General features: G+C 38.4%; 1 protein-coding gene across 1 annotated transcript in view; it reads left to right on the plus strand.

Moving 5' to 3' along the window:
- LOC138754140 (anthrax toxin receptor 1-like) overlaps window positions 1-19,281 on the plus strand; it is a 190,676-nt gene that overhangs the window by 95,198 nt on the left and 76,197 nt on the right. Inside the window, exon 13 of the mRNA XM_069917999.1 lies at window positions 1,219-1,257. Coding sequence (XP_069774100.1) covers window positions 1,219-1,257 — 39 coding nt within the window. The remainder of the gene's footprint in view (window positions 1-1,218; window positions 1,258-19,281) is intronic.

Raw genomic sequence — 19,281 nt, forward strand, 5'->3', positions numbered from 1 at the left:
TCCACTGAGCCGCCTGATAGACGAGGAATAACAATATAGATAATTAACCCCCCCCCAATATAACAGATAAAATCTCTGACTGGGGCGACCCTTACTCAGCAGAGATAAGGAGACACTTTAAGAGGGTCGCCCCAATGGTGAGCGGCATCCACCAGCTCTTCATCCTGGGCGACGCCATCACTGTTTCACACAACTTTGTTCAAACAGCTGCTATGAGCAAAGCCCGACCAATGTGCTCCGCTGGCTGAATATTTGCTCGCAGAATATTTACTTTGACCATTTTAAATTTGCTTTTTTTTTGCTATTACAGTACTTTATTATTTATTTTATTTTTTATAATTTATTTGTCTTGATTTGTTTTTATTTGCTGATTGCTTGAGGCTGCCGGTTGCTTGAATTCTGGAAACCAGGGATTTCATTGCATTTGTGTTGTATGTATGTGTGTCCTGTCTGGTTGCGTGTTTTCGCACTGAGGACTGGAGGATGCTGCTTTATTGGGTTCCACTCGTGCAATTGGATGGCAAATAAACTTGAGGTGATTTGCAGCTCTGGAAAGGGCTGGTGTGAGATTTCTTGGCCTGCCATTTGTCCTGTGAACAAATGATTGCAGGAGCAAGACTGCAGTCGATGGAGCATGTGCAAGATGTCAGTGTTGATTGGGAACACGCAAGTTCTTAGAAAGATAGAGCACTGCAGGATAAAAACAGACCTGGCCAAACTGTTTTTCTGCTTCGTCCCACTGACCTACACTGGACCGTAACCCACCTCCCCACTATAGACCTCCTGTCCATGTGAATATCAAAAGGGAGGCCGCATTCACCACTTCAGCTGCCAGCTCGTTCCACACTCCCACCCCTCTCCGTGTGAAGAAGTTCCCCCTCAACATTTCCCCCTTTCCCCATGTCCTCTAGTTCTTGTCTCCAATTTAAAATGGCAAGATGTGCTGCAGTCAGGGAGCTGATGGCCAATAAAATATGACGTCTTAGCCACCACCCCCCCCCCCCCACCCCCATCAAAGGTGACCTTATAAAATCCGTCTGAATCTTTGGATGAATGTGTGATGACCTTGCTTGTTGATTGGTCAGAGGTTGAAGTTACCCAGTGTTATCTTGCAGCAGATTGCACCAAAATGGTCTTGCAGTGCACGTTCTTGTTGCACATTTGAAACGAGATCTCAGCTGATGTGTAACATTTGTTCTTCTCCCCTCATCTCTCCAGATCATCACTGAACCTCCCCCACCACCCTCTGACGATGAGGTAAGTGCTGAATCTCTCTTCTCATTCGGTGGACCTTCAGTTATTTTAATTTGGTATTTCTAGGTTTGGGAGGGGAGGGTGAAAATCCCAAGGTACATTGCAGGGGAGAGGGCAGTGTAAATCAGGAGCGCAGCTGTTAAGTTTACATTTGGCCAGGAAATGAATTGTAGAGTGAGAGAGGGAGAGTTCCCCACTGGGAGGTTTTGAGTTGAAGCTTTAGAATTTTTATTTTGCTTCATTTGGCATTACTTGGGAAATGAATGGAGCATGAGAGCATGGAGAACTGAGCTCTGCAGAGTCCTGAACCTCTTGGCTACTATAAATTTTCCTGCAAATGTTTTTCGTCCTCAAGAATGTTAGAGGATCAGGCAATAATTTTAATGTAGTGAGGTTGAAAATAATAATGTATTTGAAATTCGAGTTGCACTTGAATTATGCAGACTTTGAATTTTAATTGCCATAGTTACTATTTGAAATGATATCAATTATTGATCAGTTTCAATCTGCACGTATGAAGGTTGATTCCTCCATTGTAACATGCAGTATTGAGATTCTGAGAAGGTCTCAAAGATGACAAACTATTGCGGCTGCATGAGTGTTTCCTCAATTATTGTTTTAGCTCTTAGTGTACAGTAGATTGAGGGTATTTTGTTTCTGGGCGGGTCACTGGGATGACCATATTATCATTATGATAAATTCTGATTCATAAGAAGCCTGGACTCCAATTCTTCTCATCTAGCAGCTTCAACATAGTCTTGGCAGAATGAGGTGGATATCCAAAGCAAGGGGATTGATGAAGTTTGATTTTACCTGCCCTTGCACGCAGAGACGTGTGCACACGCTGGCACAGGCGCGCTGGCACATGCAGACTCGGGCGCACACACACACATCCACAAATTAGCTGCCGCACACATACACACGTGCACACAGATGCCCCACGCAAACAGAGTTAAGAAAGATGGAAAAAAAAAGACAGATGTCATCACAGACCAGCGGGATTTAGTTGTTTGTACCAGTGTTCTATAATCTGTGCAACTCCGCATTGAGAGCAAGTTGACAAATTTGTGTTCAAGGAAGAATTTACCAAAAGCATCTTCAACTCTGAGTTTCATTTAGGAGACTCTAGTCTCCTTAGGGAACCAACAATCAGTGAAACATGACAGCAATTTTCATTTGGCTGAAGCAGCACATTTAGGGGTTATCGCAACACCATTATAGCGCCAGTGAACTGGGTTCAAATTCAGTACTGTCTGTAAGGAGTTTGCATGTTCTCCCTGTGTCTATGTGGGTTTCCTCCCACCATTAAGAAAAAACATAACAGGTTATAGGTCAATTGAGTGTAATTGGGCAGCATGTACTTGTGGGCCTGAAGGGCCTGTTACTGGGCATTATGTCCAAGTCTAGAATTTTTTTTAAAGATTACATTGAAAGAAAATCTTGTTTAGGGACACCACTCTGCCAATAATTTTTTTTTAATTTAAATTTAACAGGCCCTCTGACCCAATTACACTCAATTGACCTACAATCCCTATAGGTTTTGAAGGGTGGGAGGAAACAGGAGCCCCCGGATAAAATCCATGCAGACATGGGGAGCGCGTACCTTTCAGACTGCGACACATTATGCTGGGAACTCAGTTCTCTATTGTGCTTTTTATTTTGTAATTTTTTTATTTATCATACTATGAACCATATCAACCAAACTATGTACAAATGTTTCTCATTCAATATACACAGTGACATTTTCTCTCTTTTAGTTCTCTACCGTGCTTCACCTTTGATGTTCAGTGGGGTGAAAGTTTTCTGCTCTAAGCATTTCTCTCCCATCAATTCCATTCAGTAAAATTCAGCCTCAAAGGAGAATTATGTACAGGCAGTCCCTGGGTTACGAACGAGATCCTTTCCTAAGTCTGTATTTAAGTCGAATTTATAGTTAAGTTGGAGCAGGTGCATGTGGTTCTTATTTAGCTTCAGTTAGTTATTGGAGGTAAGTCACGTGATGGAGTAGTGATCGGTAAGAAAATACCAGCCCTCTCCAGAAAAATTTAAAAAAAAGCAAAGCCACAAACACAGAAACCATAACAAATTAAAAATAAAGGTGTGGACAAAATGGCAGCAAAGAAAGAAAAACCAAAAACATTGGGAAGAAAAGAAGAAGGAAAGACATCGGAAGAGAAAGGTGAAAGCCTTACCTGTACAAGGAGGCCCGCCGTGGAGAGAGAAGCCCGCTCCGTGAGGTCAGTGGAAACCCCGAGTGCAGGACTACAAAGATGGCTCACGGAACCAAACAGAAGTGCATGCGCGATGCACACGACAAAAACAACACCGATGGGAGGGGGCACCAGCTGAGGAGTAGATCTCCACAGCTTGAACACACAAGAATAACCCGACAGCAAGGCTTCCAACAGGAAAACAGAAAATAATGGGAACAAGAAGGAAGAGAGTAAAAAAAAAGAAATCAGAGAAACAACAGATGACCAACCCAGAGTAAGACGACCAACACCAAAACACCTTTAATAAAAATAATAAAAATACCCAACAAAATAAAATAAACAACTCAACAAGAAAATCAGAAGAGACGGAGGTAAAGGACACAGATCCTGGAGTGGACTCAGAAGAAGAGGAGGGAGAACATCAAACTCTACACAGAGAAATGGAAGATGAAGGGAAGGGACAGTACATGGATAAAAAATTCTTTAAAGAATATATGGAAACAGTAAAAGGATGGCTGACACAAGAATTCAGTGAAAGAAAAAGAATAAAAGGTACAGAAGAAAAAGTGAATAGATTAGAGATGGTCATGACAGAAATAGGAAAAAGAGTAGACAAGGTGGATGAACGAGAAACAGCCATAGAAATGGAAGTAGATGACTTAAAAAAGAAATTAGAAGAATCTGATAAAAAAGTTAAAGAGACACAGGAGCTGTTAGCTCAGAAGATAGATATAATGGAAAATTATAATACAAGAAACAATATAAAGATAGTGGGCCTTAAGGAAGATGAAGAAGGGTCCTAGGAATGCCAGAATTACAGGAAGGAATGGAAATAGAAAGGGCACACAGATCATTAGCCCCTAAACCACAGCCACAACAAAAACCAAGATCCATTCTAGTAAAATTCCTAAGATATACGACAAGAGAAAATATATTGGAGAAGGCAATGAAAAAAATAAGAGAAGACAAAAAAACCACTGGATTACAAAGGTCAAAAAAAATTTTTCTACCCAGACATAAGTTTTGAACTCCTGAAGAAGAGGAAGGAGTTTAACGCAGCAAAATCGACCCTATGGAAAAAAGGTTAAATTTATGTTAAAATATCCAGCGGTGCTTAAAATAGATATCCCGGGGCAGCAAAGCAAACAGTTCTCGGATCTGGAAAAAGCACGAAAATTTGCAGAACACCTACAAAACAGACAGAGAGATGAAGAGATGTAACAGGAACAAAAATGACAACAAACTATATATAAAGAAGAAGAAGAAAGTATAAGTAAGAACTAATAAGGGAAAGAAAGGGAAGAAAGGAAGTAAGGATCTTTGTTATATGTGAAGATTAAAATTTTTTCTGGGGGGGCTGGGTGGGGAAGAATAACAGTCACTGTGAAATCTGTTGACGCTTGCGAGCGGGTTCACAATCCAAATGAAGAGGGGAGATGTAGTTGCCCGACAAGGAACAAAGGGCAACTCAGAGAGGGGAGGGACTATTGGGGTTAAAGGAATTTTAGATATGAGAATAGTGGAAATATTTTATGTTTTAGAAATGTTGTCTTATAATGTGTTCAGAAAAAGAAAGCAGAAATGGATAAGAAGGGAAGGTGGTGATGAGGAAACAGAAAGGAAAGATGAACAAAGTATGAAATGGCCATGTTGAACTATAAGACTTTAAACATTAATGGAATACATAACCAAATCAAAAGGAAGAAGCTGTTAAATTTACTGAAGAAAGAAAAAATTGATATAGCATTCGTGCAAGAAACACATTTAACTGAAGTGGAACACAAGAAATTAAAGAGAGATTGAATAGGACATGTAACAGCAGCATCATATAATTCAAAAGCCAGAGGAGTAGCTATATTAATCAATAAAAATGTACCAATCAAAATAGAAGAGGAAATAATAGAACCAGCAGGGAGTTATGTAATGATAAAATGTCAGATATATTCAGAATTTTGGAATTTATTCAATGTATACTCATCTAATGAAGAAGATCAAAAATTTATGCAAGATATCTTTTTGAAGATCGCAGATATGCAGGGGAATATACTAATAGGAGGGGATTTTAACCTTGATTTGGACTCAAAGATGGATAAAACTGGAAAAAAGACTAACAGAAAGAACAAAGTAACCAAATTTATAATTAAATCAATGGAAGAAATGCAACTTTTGGATATATGGAGGAAACAACACCCAAATGAAAAGGAATATTCATATTACTCGGCTAGACATAAAACATACTCAAGAATAGACCTATTTTTGTTATCAGCTCGTATGCAAGATAGAGTAAGAAAAACAGAATATAAAGCTAGATTGTTATCGGATCACTCACCCCTGTTATTGGCAATAGAGCTGGAGGACATCCCACCAAGAATGTATAGATGGAGATTAAACTCCATGCTAAGACAGGATTTTAGAGAATTCATTGAGCGATAAATTAAAATGTACTTTGAAATAAATACGGAATCAGTGAAAGATATGTTTATACTATGGGACGCAATGCAAGCGTTCATCAGGGGGCAGATAATAAGTTATGTAACTAAGATGAAGAAGGACTACAATTGGGAAATAGAACAGTTGGAAAGGGAAATAACAAATACAGAAAAAGAATTAGCAATAAAGGAAGATACAACTAAAACAAGAGAATTGGCAGATAAAAAAAAATAAAATATGAAACACTACAAACATATAAGGTGGAGAAGAACATAATGAAGACAAAACAGAAGTATTATGAGCTAGGAGATAAAACACAAATTACTAGCGTGGCAGCTTAAGACAGAACAAACTAAAAGAACGGAATTGGCATCAAGGAAAAAGGACAAACAAATTACATATAACCCAATGGAGATCAATGAAAACTTCAGGGAATTCTATGAGCAACTCTATCAAACTGAAAGCGAAGGGAAAGAAGACAAAATAGATGAATTTCTAACTAAAATTGAACTACCGTAATTGCAAACAGAGGAGCAAAATAAATTAATAAAACCATTTGAAATAGAAGAAATACAGGAGATATTAAAAAAACTACCGAACAATAAAACGCCAGGAGAGGATGGACTCCCAATACAATTCTATAAAACATTTAAAGACTTATTAATTCCTCTTCTCCTGGAAGTAATGAACCAGATTGAAAAAACACAAAACATGCCAGATTCATGCAAAACAGCAATAATTACAGTAATACCAAAGATGGGGAAAGATCCACTAACACCAGGATCCTATAGACCAATATGTCTACTTAACACAGATTATAAGATAATAGCTAAACTATTAGCAAACAGATTGGTCGACTATGCACCAAAAATAGTAAAACTAGATCAAAATGGATTTATTAAAAAAAGACGAATGGACAATATCTGTAAGTTCATTAACTTAATCCATGCAGAACAAGGAAACAAAAATCCAACAGTGGCGGTTGCTTTAGACGCAGAGAAAGCCTTTGACAGAGTAGAATGGAATTATTTATTCAAAGTACTACAAAAATTCAACCTACCAGAGAAATATATTAATTGGATTAAAGCATTATATAAGGGACCATTGGTGAAAGTGACAGTAAATGGATATATATCAAACCAATTTAAATTAAGCAGATCAACAAGACAGGGATGTCCACTATCTCCCTCACTGTTCACATTAGCTGTTGAACCACTAGCTGAACTGATAAGAACAGAAAATAAAATGAGGGATAAAAATAAAAGAGAAGGAATATAAAATCAGTATATTTGCAGATGACGTTATAACATACTTAACAGAACCAGAAATATCAATAAAAGAATTACAAAAGAAATGTTTTTTTTTAATTTTTTATTTTTCACACCATAAACCACATTGACCATGATACATACATTTTCCTTTTCAAATATATAGTGTCATTTTCTCCCCCCAACTCCCATCCCACCCTCCCTACCATTCCCCCATCCATTTTAAGTACAAAATCTAAGATACATTAAACCAGTCAAACAATGTTGTCATTAAATAAAAATAAACAAGAAATTCCACTGAGTCAATTCTTTTCATTTCCTTCTCCTTTCGTTAATTTAGGTAGTGAATGTCCCTGGTAGGTTTTCTCTATTGTGTTTCATGTAAGGCTCCCATATTTGTTCAAATATTTCAATATTATTTCTTAAACTATATGTTATTTTTTCTAATGGAATACATTTATTCATTTCTATATACTATTGTTGTATTCTCAAATTATCTTCCAATTTCCAGGTTAACATAATACATTTTTTTGCTACGGCTAGAGCTATCTTAACAAATCTTTTTTGTGCACCATCCAAATCAATTCCAAATTCTTTGTGTTTTATGTTACTTAGGAGGAAGATCTCTGGATTTTTTGGTATATTGTTTTCTGTAATTTTATTTAATACTTGGTTTAGATCTTCCCAAAATTTTTCTACTTTCTCACATGTCCAGATTGCATGAATTGTTGTTCCCATTTCTTTTTTACATCGAGAACATCTATCAGATACTGTTGGGTCCCATTTATTTAACTTTTGAGGTGTAATGTATAGCCTGTGTATCCAGTTATATTGTATCATACGTAACCTCGTATTTATTGTATTTCTCATCGTTCCAGAACATAATTTCTCCCATGTTTCCTTTTTTATCTTTATATTTAAATCTTGTTCCCATTTTTGTTTAGTTTTACCATTTGTTTCCTCATTCTCCTTTTCTTGCAGTTTAATATACATATTTGTTATAAATCTTTTGATTATCATTGTATCTGTAATCACATATTCAAAGTTACTTCCCTCTGGTAACCTCAGACTGCTTCCTAATTTGTCCTTCAAGTAGGATCTCAATTGGTAATATGCCAGCACTGTATCTTGAGTTATATTATATTTATCTTTCATTTGTTCAAAGGATAATAATCTATTTCCTGAAAAACAATTTTCTATTCTTTTGATCCCTTTTTTCTCCCATTCTCTAAAGGAAAGGTTATCTATTGTAAAAGGGAGTAACTTATTTTGCATCAATATTAGTTTTGGTAATTGGTAATTTGTTTTATTCCTTTCTACATGAATCTTTTTCCAAATATTAAGTAGATGATGTAATACTGGAGAACTCCTACATTGTACCAATTTTTCATCCCATTTATATAATATGTGTTCAGGTATCTTTTCCCCTATTTTATCTAATTCAAATCTAGTCCAATCTGGCTTTTCCCTTGTTTGATAAAAATCTGATAGGTATCTTAATTGTGCGGCTCTAAAATAATTTTTAAAGTTTGGCAGTTGTAAGCCTCCTTGTTTATACCATTCTGTTAATAATTTATCTAGTGCTATCCTCGGTTTCCCCCCTTTCCATAAAAATTTCCTTATTATTTTCTTTAATTCCTTGAAGAATTTTTCTGTCAAGTGTATTAGCAATGCCTGAAATAGGTATAATATCCTTGGGAAAATGTTCATTTTAATACAGTTTATCCTTCCTATTAGTGTTAGTGGTAAATCTTTCCAATGCTCTAAATCATCCTGTAATTTTTTCATTAGTGGATAATAATTGAGTTTATATAGTTGGCTGAGATTTTTATTTATTTGTATACCTAGGTATCTTATTGCTTGCATTTGCCATCTGAATGGTGATTCCTTCTTAAATTTTGAGAAATCTGCATTATTCATAGGCATTGCTTCACTCTTATTTACGTTAATCTTGTAACCCGACACTTCTCCATATTCCTTCAATTTCTTATATAATTCTTTTATTGATAGTTCTGGTTCTGTTAAGTATACTATAACATCATCCGCAAATAAACTGATTTTATATTCCTTGTCTTTTATTTTTATCCCTTTTATATTATTTTCTGTTCTTATCAATTCTGCTAGTGGTTCTCTCGTTAACGCGAACAATAAGGGTGATAGTGGGCATCCCTGCCGTGTTGACCTGCTTAAGTTAAATTGCTTAGATATATATCCATTTACTGTCACTTTCGCCAATGGCCCCTTATATAATGCTTTAATCCAATTAATATACTTCTCTGGTAAACTGAATTTTTGCAATACTTTGAATAAATAATTCCATTCTACTCTGTCAAAGGCCTTCTCTGCGTCTAAAGCAACTGCTACTGTTGGCGCTTTACTCGCTTCTACTGCATGAATTAAGTTAAATTTACAAATATTGTCTGTTGTGCATCTTTTTTTAATAAATCCAGTTTGGTCTAGATTTACCATTTTAGGTACATACTCTGCTAATCTGTTTTTTAATAGTTTAGCTATTATCTTATAATCTGTGTTAAGTAATGATATTGGTCTATATGACGCTGGTGCGAGTGGATCTTTCCCTTGCTTTAGTATTACTGTAATTATTGCTGTTTTACATGAATCTGGTAAGCTTTGTGTTTTATCAATCTGGTTGATTACTTCCAGGAGGGGAGGAATTAATAAATCTTTAAATGTTTTATAGAATTCTATTGGGAATCTATCCTCTCCTGGTGTTTTATTATTTGGTAATTTTTTTATTATCTCTTGTATTTCTACTATTTCAAATGGTTCTGTTAATTTATTTTGTTCCTCTATTTGTAATTTTGGTAGTTCAATTTTGGTTAAAAATTCATCTATTTTTCCTTCTTTCCCTTCGTTTTCAGTTTGGTATAATTGTTCATAGAATTCTCTAAAGTTTTCCTTGATCTCCTTTGGATTATATGTGATTTGTTTGTCTTTTTTCCTTGATGCCAATACCATTTTCTTAGCTTGTTCTGTCTTATGCTGCCATGCTAGAATTTTGTGCATTTTTTCCCCTAGTTCATAATATTTCTGTTTTGTCTTCATTATATTCTTCTCCACCTTATATGTTTGTAGTGTTTCATATTTTATTTTTTTATCTGCCAATTCTCTTCTTTTAGTTGTATCTTCCTTCATTGCTAATTCTTTTTCTATATTTACTATTTCCCTTTCCAACTGCTCTGTTTCCTGATTATAGTCCTCCTTCATCTTGGTTACATAACTTATTATTTGCCCTCTAATGAACGCCTTTCATTGCATCCCATAGAATGAACTTATCTTTCACTGATTCCGTATTTATTTCAAAGTACATTTTAATTTGTCTTTCAATGAATTCTCTAAAATCCTGCCTTTTAAGTAGCATGGAGTTTAATCTCCATCTATACATTTTTGGAGGGATGTCCTCTAACTCTATTGTCAATATCAAGGGTGAATGGTCCAATAATATTCTAGCTTTATATTCTGTTTTTCTTACTCTATCTTGCATACGAGCTGATAACAAAAATAGGTCTATTCTTGAGTATGTTTTATGTCTAGCCGAGTAATATGAATATTCCTTTTCATTTGGGTGTTGTTTCCTCCATATATCCAAAAGTTGCATTTCTTCCATTGATTTAATTATAAATTTGGTTACTTTGTTCTTTCTGTTAATTTTTTTCCCAGTTTTGTCCATATTTGAATCCAAATTCAGGTTGAAATCCCCTCCTATTAATATGTTCCCTTGCGTATCTGCTATCTTCAAACAAATATCTTGCATAAACTTTTGATCTTCGTTAGGTGAATATACATTGAGTAGATTCCAAAACTCCGAATATATCTGACATTTTATCATTACATATCTCTCTGCTGTATCTATTATTTCCTCTTCTATTTTAATTGGCACATTTTTATTAATTAATATAGCTACTTCTCTTGCTTTTGAATTATACGACGCTGCTGTTACGTGTCCTACCCAATCTCTCTTTAATTTCTTGTGCTCCAATTCAGTTAAATGTGTTTCTTGCACAAATGCTATATCAATTTTTTCTTTTTTCAGTAAATTTAGCAGTTTCTTCCTTTTAATTTGGTTATGTATTCCATTAATATTTAAAGTCATATAGTTCAGCGTAGCCATTTCATACTTTGTTTATCTTCCCTTTCCGTTTCTCCATCATCACCTTTCCTTCTTATCCATTTCTGCTTTCTTGTTTTGAACACTTTATCAGAAAACATTTCTAAAACATCAAATATTTTCCTTATTCTCCTATTTAAAACTTCTTTAACCCCATTCTCCCCTCCCCCTCCTGAATTGCCCTTTATCCCTTGTCGGGCAACCGCATCTCCCCTCTCCATTTGGATTTGCGAATTCACTCGCAAACGTCAACTGATTTTGTAATGACCGTAACTCCTCCCCACCCAGCCCCCCCCAGAAAAGATTTCAATTTTCATATGTAAGAAAGGTCACTCTTTTAATTCCCTCCTTATTCCCTCTATTCCCTTTCCCTCCCTTATTAATTCTTGTCTATACTCTATATATTTTCCTCTAAATATGGATACATTCATGTATACACACTATATATATACACACATATACCTCTTTACACACATACATATAGTTCGTGGTCATTTTTACTCTTATTACATGTCTTCATCTCTCTGCTTGTTTTGTAGTTGTTCTGCAAATTTCCTTGCTTCCTCTGGATCCAAGAATAGTCTGTTTTGTTGCCCTGGAATAACTATTTTAAGTACCGCTGGGTACTTTAACATAAATTTATATCTTTTTTTCCATAAGATCGTTTTTGCTGTATTGAACTCCTTCCTCTTCTTCAGGAGTTCAAAACTTATGTCTGGATAGAAAAAAATTTTTTGACCTTTTTATTCCAGTGGCTTTTTGTCTTCTCTTATTTTCTTCATTGCTTTCTCCACTATATTTTCTCTTGTTGTATATCTTAAGAATTTTACTAAAATGGATCTTGGTTTTTGCTGCGGTTGTGGTTTCGGGGCTAAAGTTCTATGTGCCCTCTCTATTTCCATTTCTTCCTGTAATTCTGGTCTTCCTAGGACCCTGGGGATCCAATCTTTTATAAATTCTCTCATATTCTTGCCTTCTTCATCTTCCTTAAGGCCCACTATCTTTATATTATTTCTTCTATTATAGTTTTCTATTATATCTATCTTCTGAGCTAACAGCTCCTGTGCCTCTTTAACTTTTTTATTAGATTCTTCTAATTTCTCTTTTAATTCCTCTACTTCCATTTCTACAATTATTTCTCATTCTTCCATATTTTCCACTCTTTTTCCTATCTCTGACATGGTCATTTCCATTTTATTCATTCTTTCTTCTGCATTCTTAATTCTTTTTATCTCATCAAATTCTTGTAATTGCCATTCTTTTACCGATTCCATATATTCTTTAAAAAAAGATATATCCATTGTCTTGCTTTTCTTTTCTTCTTCCACTTCTTTCTGTTCTTCTTCTTCTTCCTCCTCTGGATTGACCATCTGTTGTTTTCCTTGTTTTCTTTTAACCCTCTTCTTTCTTGTTGTCGTTATTGTCTGTGTTCTGCACCTGCTGCTGTGCTGCAGGTGTCTATCTCAGCTGTGGAGATCTACTCCGCAGCTGTTCCTCCCTCCCGTCAGTGTGTTTTTTTTCACGCGCACTTTTACTCGGCTCTGCGAGCCATTTTTGTAGTCCCGAGCCCGGGACTTCCACTAACCTGCGGGAGCGGGCTTCTCTCTCTGCGGCAGGCCTCTTTGGACAGGTAAGGCCTTCATCTTCTTCTTCCGACATTCTTTCTTCCTCTTTTCTTCCCGTTGTTTTCGACTTTTCTCTCATTGCTGCCATTTTCTTCTCACCTTTATTTTTACTTTATTGTAAATTTTAATCTTGTACCTTTGTGCTTTGTGTGTTTTTTTTAACCTTTCGGGAGAGGGCTGGAATTCCCTGACCGGCCATTATATAAGAAATTGAAGGAATATGGAGAAATATCGGGGTACAAGATCAATGCAAATAAAAGTGAAGCAATGCCAATGAATAATGTGGATTTCACAAAGTTTAAGAAAGAATCACCATTTAGATGGCAAACACAAGCAATTCAATACCTAGGTATACAACTAGATAATAATCTCGGCCATCTATACAAACTAAATTATAGAAACATAGAAACATAGAAGATAGGAGCAGGAGTAGGTCATTCGACCCTTCGAGCCTGCTCCGCCATTCAACGAGATCACGGGTGATCTTAAAGTTCAGTACCCCGTCCCCGCCTTCTCTCCCTAACCTTTAATACCCTTATACTGAAGAAATAGATCTAATTCCCTCTTAAATATATTGAATGAACCTGCCTCTACTGCCCTCTGTGGCAATGAATTCCACAGATTCACCACCTTCTGGGTAAAGAAATTCCTCCTCATCTCGCTCCTAAATGGTTTGCCTATTATCCTCAAACCATGGCCCCGGGTTCTGGATTTTCCCATCATTGGAAACATCCCATCTGCATCCATTCTGTCCAGTCCTGCCAGAATTTTCTAGGTCTCTATGAGATCCACTCTCAATCTTCTAAACTCCAGCGAGTACAATCCCAATTTGCGCAATCTTTCCTCATAAGTCATTCCTGCCATTCCAGGTATCAGCCTGGTGAATCGCCTCTGCACTCCCTCCATTGCAAGAACATCCTTCCTTAGATAAGGTGACCAAAACTGCACACAATACTCCAGGTGGGGTCTCACCAAGGCCCTGTTCAGCTGCAGGAAGGTATTCTTGTTCCTATACTCAAACCCTCTTGATATGAAGGCCAAAGGCCTTTTTAACCACCTGCTATACCTGCATACTCGCCTTCAGAGACTGATGTACAAGTACCCCTAGGTCTCTCTGCACTTCCCCATCTCTTAATCTATTGCCATTCAAATAGTAATCTGCCCTCCGGTTTGTATTACCAAAGTGGATAACCTCACATTTATCCACATTGTAGTGCATTTGCCATGTATCTGCCCAGTCCCTCAACTTATCCAAATCGCACTGGAGCTTCCTGACCCCTTCTTCCGTGCACACAACCCCTCCTAGCTTAATGTCATCTGCAAATTTGGAGATATTACATCCAATCCCCTCATCCAGATCATTAATGTAAATTGTGAACAGCTGGGGTCCCAGTACAGATCCCTGTGGCACCCCACTTGTCACCGCCTGCCACTCAGAAAACGAGCCATTTATCCCAACTCTGTCTTCTACCTGCCAGCCAGTTCTCAATCCACATCAATACTTTGCCCCCAATCCCATGAGCCTTGATTTTGGAAGCCAGTCATTTATGCGGGACCTTATCGAAGGCCTTTTGGAAGTCCAGGTACACCACATCCACTGGCTCTCCCCCATCTATTTTACCTGTCACCATCTCAAAGAATTCCAATAGATTTGTCAAGCTCGATTTACCTTTTGTAAATCCATGTTGATTCCACCCGATCCCTTCTCTGCTAGTCATATGCTCCGCTATTACATCCTTAATAATGGATTCCATCATTTTGCCCACTACTGATGTAAGGCTCATCGGCCGATAATTCCCCGCTTTTTCTCTACCCCTCTTTTTAAATAGTGGGGTAACATTAGCTACCTTCTAATCCACGGGTACTGATCCTGAGTCTATCGAGTTCTGGAAAATAATTCTTAAAGCATCTGCTATCTGAATGGCCACTTCCTTGAGTACCCTAGGATGTAGATTATCAGGCCCTTGGGATTTATCTGCCTTCAATCCCATCAATTTCCCCAAGACCATGTCCTTCGAGATACTGATTTCTTAACAACCCTCTGAAGTTTTTTATCCTGCCCTGTGCATTGGCACCTCCATACCAGTCAGTGATGTAATTAGACAGAATGCTCACCGCGGTGTACCTGTAGAAGTTTTCCGGATTATTTGGAGACAAACTGAATCTCCTCACAAGGTATAGCTGCTGCCTTCTTCGTGGCTTGGAGGCTCGATTTCATGAGGGGTTTGAGGAGATTTGTTATGTTGCCAAAGACCCACGTAAATTTTAGCAGGTACACAGTGGAGAGCATTCTGACTAGTTGCATTACTGTCCGGCATGGAAGTGCCAATGTACAGAGCAAGTAAAACCTACAGAGAGTTGTGAACTCGTCCAGCGACATCATAGGCACCAGTCTTCACTCGATCGAGGACATCTGCAAGTGGCTGCGCTTAAGATAGCAGCCTCTATCCTCAAGGTCTCCTCACCACCCAGGCCATGGCCTCTTCACTCTGCAACCATCAGGAAGGAGGAGCAGGAGCCTGAAGACGGGCACCCAGCGGCACAAGGACAGCTTCTTCCCCTCTACTGTCAGATTTCGAAATAGATGATGAACCACAGGCACTACTTGAATTTCTCCTCTTGCACTATTTATTTATTTTTGAAGTGATTTATTGCAATATTTGCTGCTGGGAAACGACAAACTTTGTGCCATGTTCAGGAAAATCAATCTTTGATTCTGAATGGTGCAAATAAATAATTGCGATTCTTTCTTCATCACCCATGTTTTAATTTCAACCTGCAAGGATGCAGAGCAATATTTCTTCTGTGAGATGGAATTCTGTCAGAAAATAGAGGGTGACATTGTGCCAATCAGCCTTGGGCTCCAGTGTTGAGCATCTTGTTTGTATTACATATGATCAAGTGTTTGGAACTTGTTGTTGGAGAGAACTCAGTATGCAATTATAGCGATGAAATGCAGCCAATATGTTCAGTTTTGATTCTAATCCTCAAACTAGAATGGGCGGAGAGGTGAAAATAACATTTTTAAAGCAAATAAAATGATGTGATTATTGAAACTGAAATGCTTCACTTTTGGGGAAAAAAAATTAAAGCAATTTATGTTTGGAGATTACAGCTATTTTGAATGCTTGGGGATAGAGCATGAAATTCAAATTGAATGGACAGGTCAGGCAAGGTATAGTAACCACAGCATGTCTACGTTTGATATGGTATACAAGGCATTTCATGAAAGCATCATCCAACAAAATTTGACTCTGTGTTTCTGAGTTGATGGTGAAAAGGTAAAGGTGGCAAGGTAGATTTAAATTTTAAAAATTTTAAATTAAAAAAAATTTAAATTTAGACGTACCACGCGGTAACAGGCCCTTTCAGCTCATGAGCCCGTGCCACCCAATTGACCTGTGACCCCCCCCCAGTCATTTTTGACGGGCGGGAGGAACCCCACGCACGTCATGGGGAGAATGTCCAAACGCCTTACAGACCACGCCGGATTCGAACCCAGGTCGTTGGCGCTGCAGTAGCTTGGCACGAACCATGCCATCTAGAGAGAAGGAAAGCTGCAGAGAAGTAATTTGAGAGCTGAACACTATGCAGCTGACGTCCAATTTAAAACACACCCTCACACATGCTCGAGTGACGACAAAGCATTCTGGAGCGCAGAAGAATGAGGGGAGATTCGATAGAGTATACCAAATTGAAATGGGGCAAGAGGGAGTAAATAAGCAGGCCTTTTCCCACTGAAGTTGAGATAAAATCGAGAGGACATGTTTTTGTGCTGCAGTGTTCGAAACACAAGGGTAGAAATCTCTTGTGGCCAGTGGAAATTACAGTGACTGCGTGTAGATCCAGGGGGCAAGTGGCCCTTGCCAGTTTTGAACTGCTTATGGACGTGATACGTTGCAAAACTGAAGCAAACAATGAGAAGATGTGGAGGAACTGAGTGGAGTCAGACAGCATCCATGGAGAGAAGTGGACACTCACCCTTTTTCAGCTCAGGATCCTTTTGTGAGACTGACGTGCGAAGGGGAGACGGCAGAGCATTAAAAAAGGGAGGTGCATGAGTTGATGAATGAGAATGGGAGCAGATAAAGGACAAATGGAAATGGTGGAACTGGATCACAAGTTACAGGGGCAGATGTCAGCCCATCGAGTCAGCTCTGCCATTCTAATCATGAGCTGATCCATCCACCCACACTCTGGCTTTTTCCCTGTAACCCTTGATGCCCTGACTCATCAAACACCTGTCAATCACTGCCTTAAATACACCCAACGACCTCACTGCCACAGCCCACAGATTCACGTCTCTCCGACTATAAAAATATTCTGTATCTCTGTTTTAAATTAATGCCCTTTTATTCTGAAGTTATGCCATCTTGTTCTGAAATACCCTACCATAGGAAACATCCTTGCCCCATATCCAGGCCTTTCAGCATTCGAAATGCCTCTATGAGGTCCCATTTCTACCCCCCCCCCCACCCCATCCTTCTGTACTCCAACGAGTACAGTCCAAAAGCCGACTATCATTGCTCAAATACTAACACTTTCATTCCTGATATCATTCTCTGAACCCTCTCCAACACCAGCACATCTTTTCTCACGGTGCCCAAAAGTGTACATAGTTCTCCAAATGAGGACTCACCAGTGCTCTATAGAGTCTCAGCCTTACATCCCTGCTCCTAAATGATATTCCTCCAGAAATGAACGCCAACATTACATTCAGATTGGGGTGGGAAATTCATTTGTTCCTGCCATTGGGATTCAGGGTACCCAAGCTTGTTCCTCAAGTTCAAATTTGGGCCTCACTCTGTGGGGGGATTGGCTGGCAGCTTGCATCTCAGGGCGGAATGCAAGTGCTTGCTCAATCTACATTTGGTCTCACCACTCTAGAGGAGGTCGCATTGAATGCAGTCAACGAGATTGGACAAGGTGCAGGTGAAGCTCTGTATGGTTTTGGTAGAACGTTGATTGTCATCTGTACCTTGAAGGGTTTGTTTCCACTCTTATTCTATAACATGATGCCAAATTAAACTGAAATTTGCGGCCTGCACGTGATACATATTGCCTGCATATCCATGTGTGCATGTGATTTCAGATTTATTGTTAGAGTACATACATGACATCACATACAGCCCTGAGATTCTTTTTCCAGCGGGCCAGGCAGAATGACCACTTATTGGTATTGCAAAAAAAAACCTGACTTAACGAACAAATGTCAACAAATTGTCTGATTGGGGAAAATAAATCAATAAAATGCAAAAGTAAGGGTCCTTAAATAAGTCCCTGACTGAGGTAAAAGACAGAAGTCTGCAGGCACTGTGGTTGAAGTAAAAACACCATGCTGGAGAAACTCCGTGTACTTTGTATAGCAAAGATGAAAATACATAACCAACATTTTGGGCTTGAGCCCCTATCAAGGCCCCATTTGAGTTTGTTGTTGAAGAGGACTGTGTGGTAAACCACTGTAATTTGGTTAGGCATGCCTATTGGCCGGTTGCACCTGTGGCCCTCCCCACTACCTGTATAAAGGTGGCTGTTCCACAGCCCCTACAACTCAGTGCAGGACAATCGAACAGTAGGGATATGCTTGGTCCTCAAGTGAACTAAAGCCTATTGGTTTCTCCACCATAGTCTCCTGAGTGATTAATGGTGCAACAAACTCCATATTTAAATAGGATGGGTGTTACCCTGTGTAATGCGCGTCGAAAGAACTAAAGACTTGTTGATCCAAGCCAAGGCTTTTATTAACTAAAAGACTGGAGCATATCACAAGTAGGTCAACCAGTCCAGAATGACCTGTTCCGGCGAGGAACAATCCTTTAAGACCTGCCAGTAGGTGTGGCTACACTCTCATCCAATCACAGTCATCCTACACTACCATCTGTACACATGTACATGTACACATTGGTGATAGAATCTGTGCTATCACACCCTGTAAAGTTGACAAATGCTTCTCTCTTTCAACCCTTTGTTCTTACAAGATCTCTACACCATGATGCAATTTATGGTCGACCATTTGAGTAATGCTTACCATCCCAAATTTTTAATTGTCGAATGATGTTTAATGATATACCAGAGGACCACCCACATAGGACTCTTGGCACAGAGTACAGTTACATACATAATATACCACCAGCATCCACCATGAGAATTACAGACTATGCCACAAGTTATGTGTGTTAATTACAAAGAGTCTTGCAACGTGACAAGATCAAATGTTGGGGTACAACTTGATCGGAGTCTGCGATTAAATCTTCAGAAATCTAATCCCAGCCTGAATATGCCTGGGATTGTCTGATTTCAGAAGCTAATAAGCAGGCTCAGGCCTGGTCCGTACTTGGAGGGGAGACTGCCTAAGAACACCA

The sequence above is a fragment of the Narcine bancroftii genome, chromosome 2, assembly GCF_036971445.1.
Source record: "Narcine bancroftii isolate sNarBan1 chromosome 2, sNarBan1.hap1, whole genome shotgun sequence".
Classification (NCBI taxonomy): Eukaryota; Metazoa; Chordata; class Chondrichthyes; order Torpediniformes; family Narcinidae; genus Narcine; species Narcine bancroftii.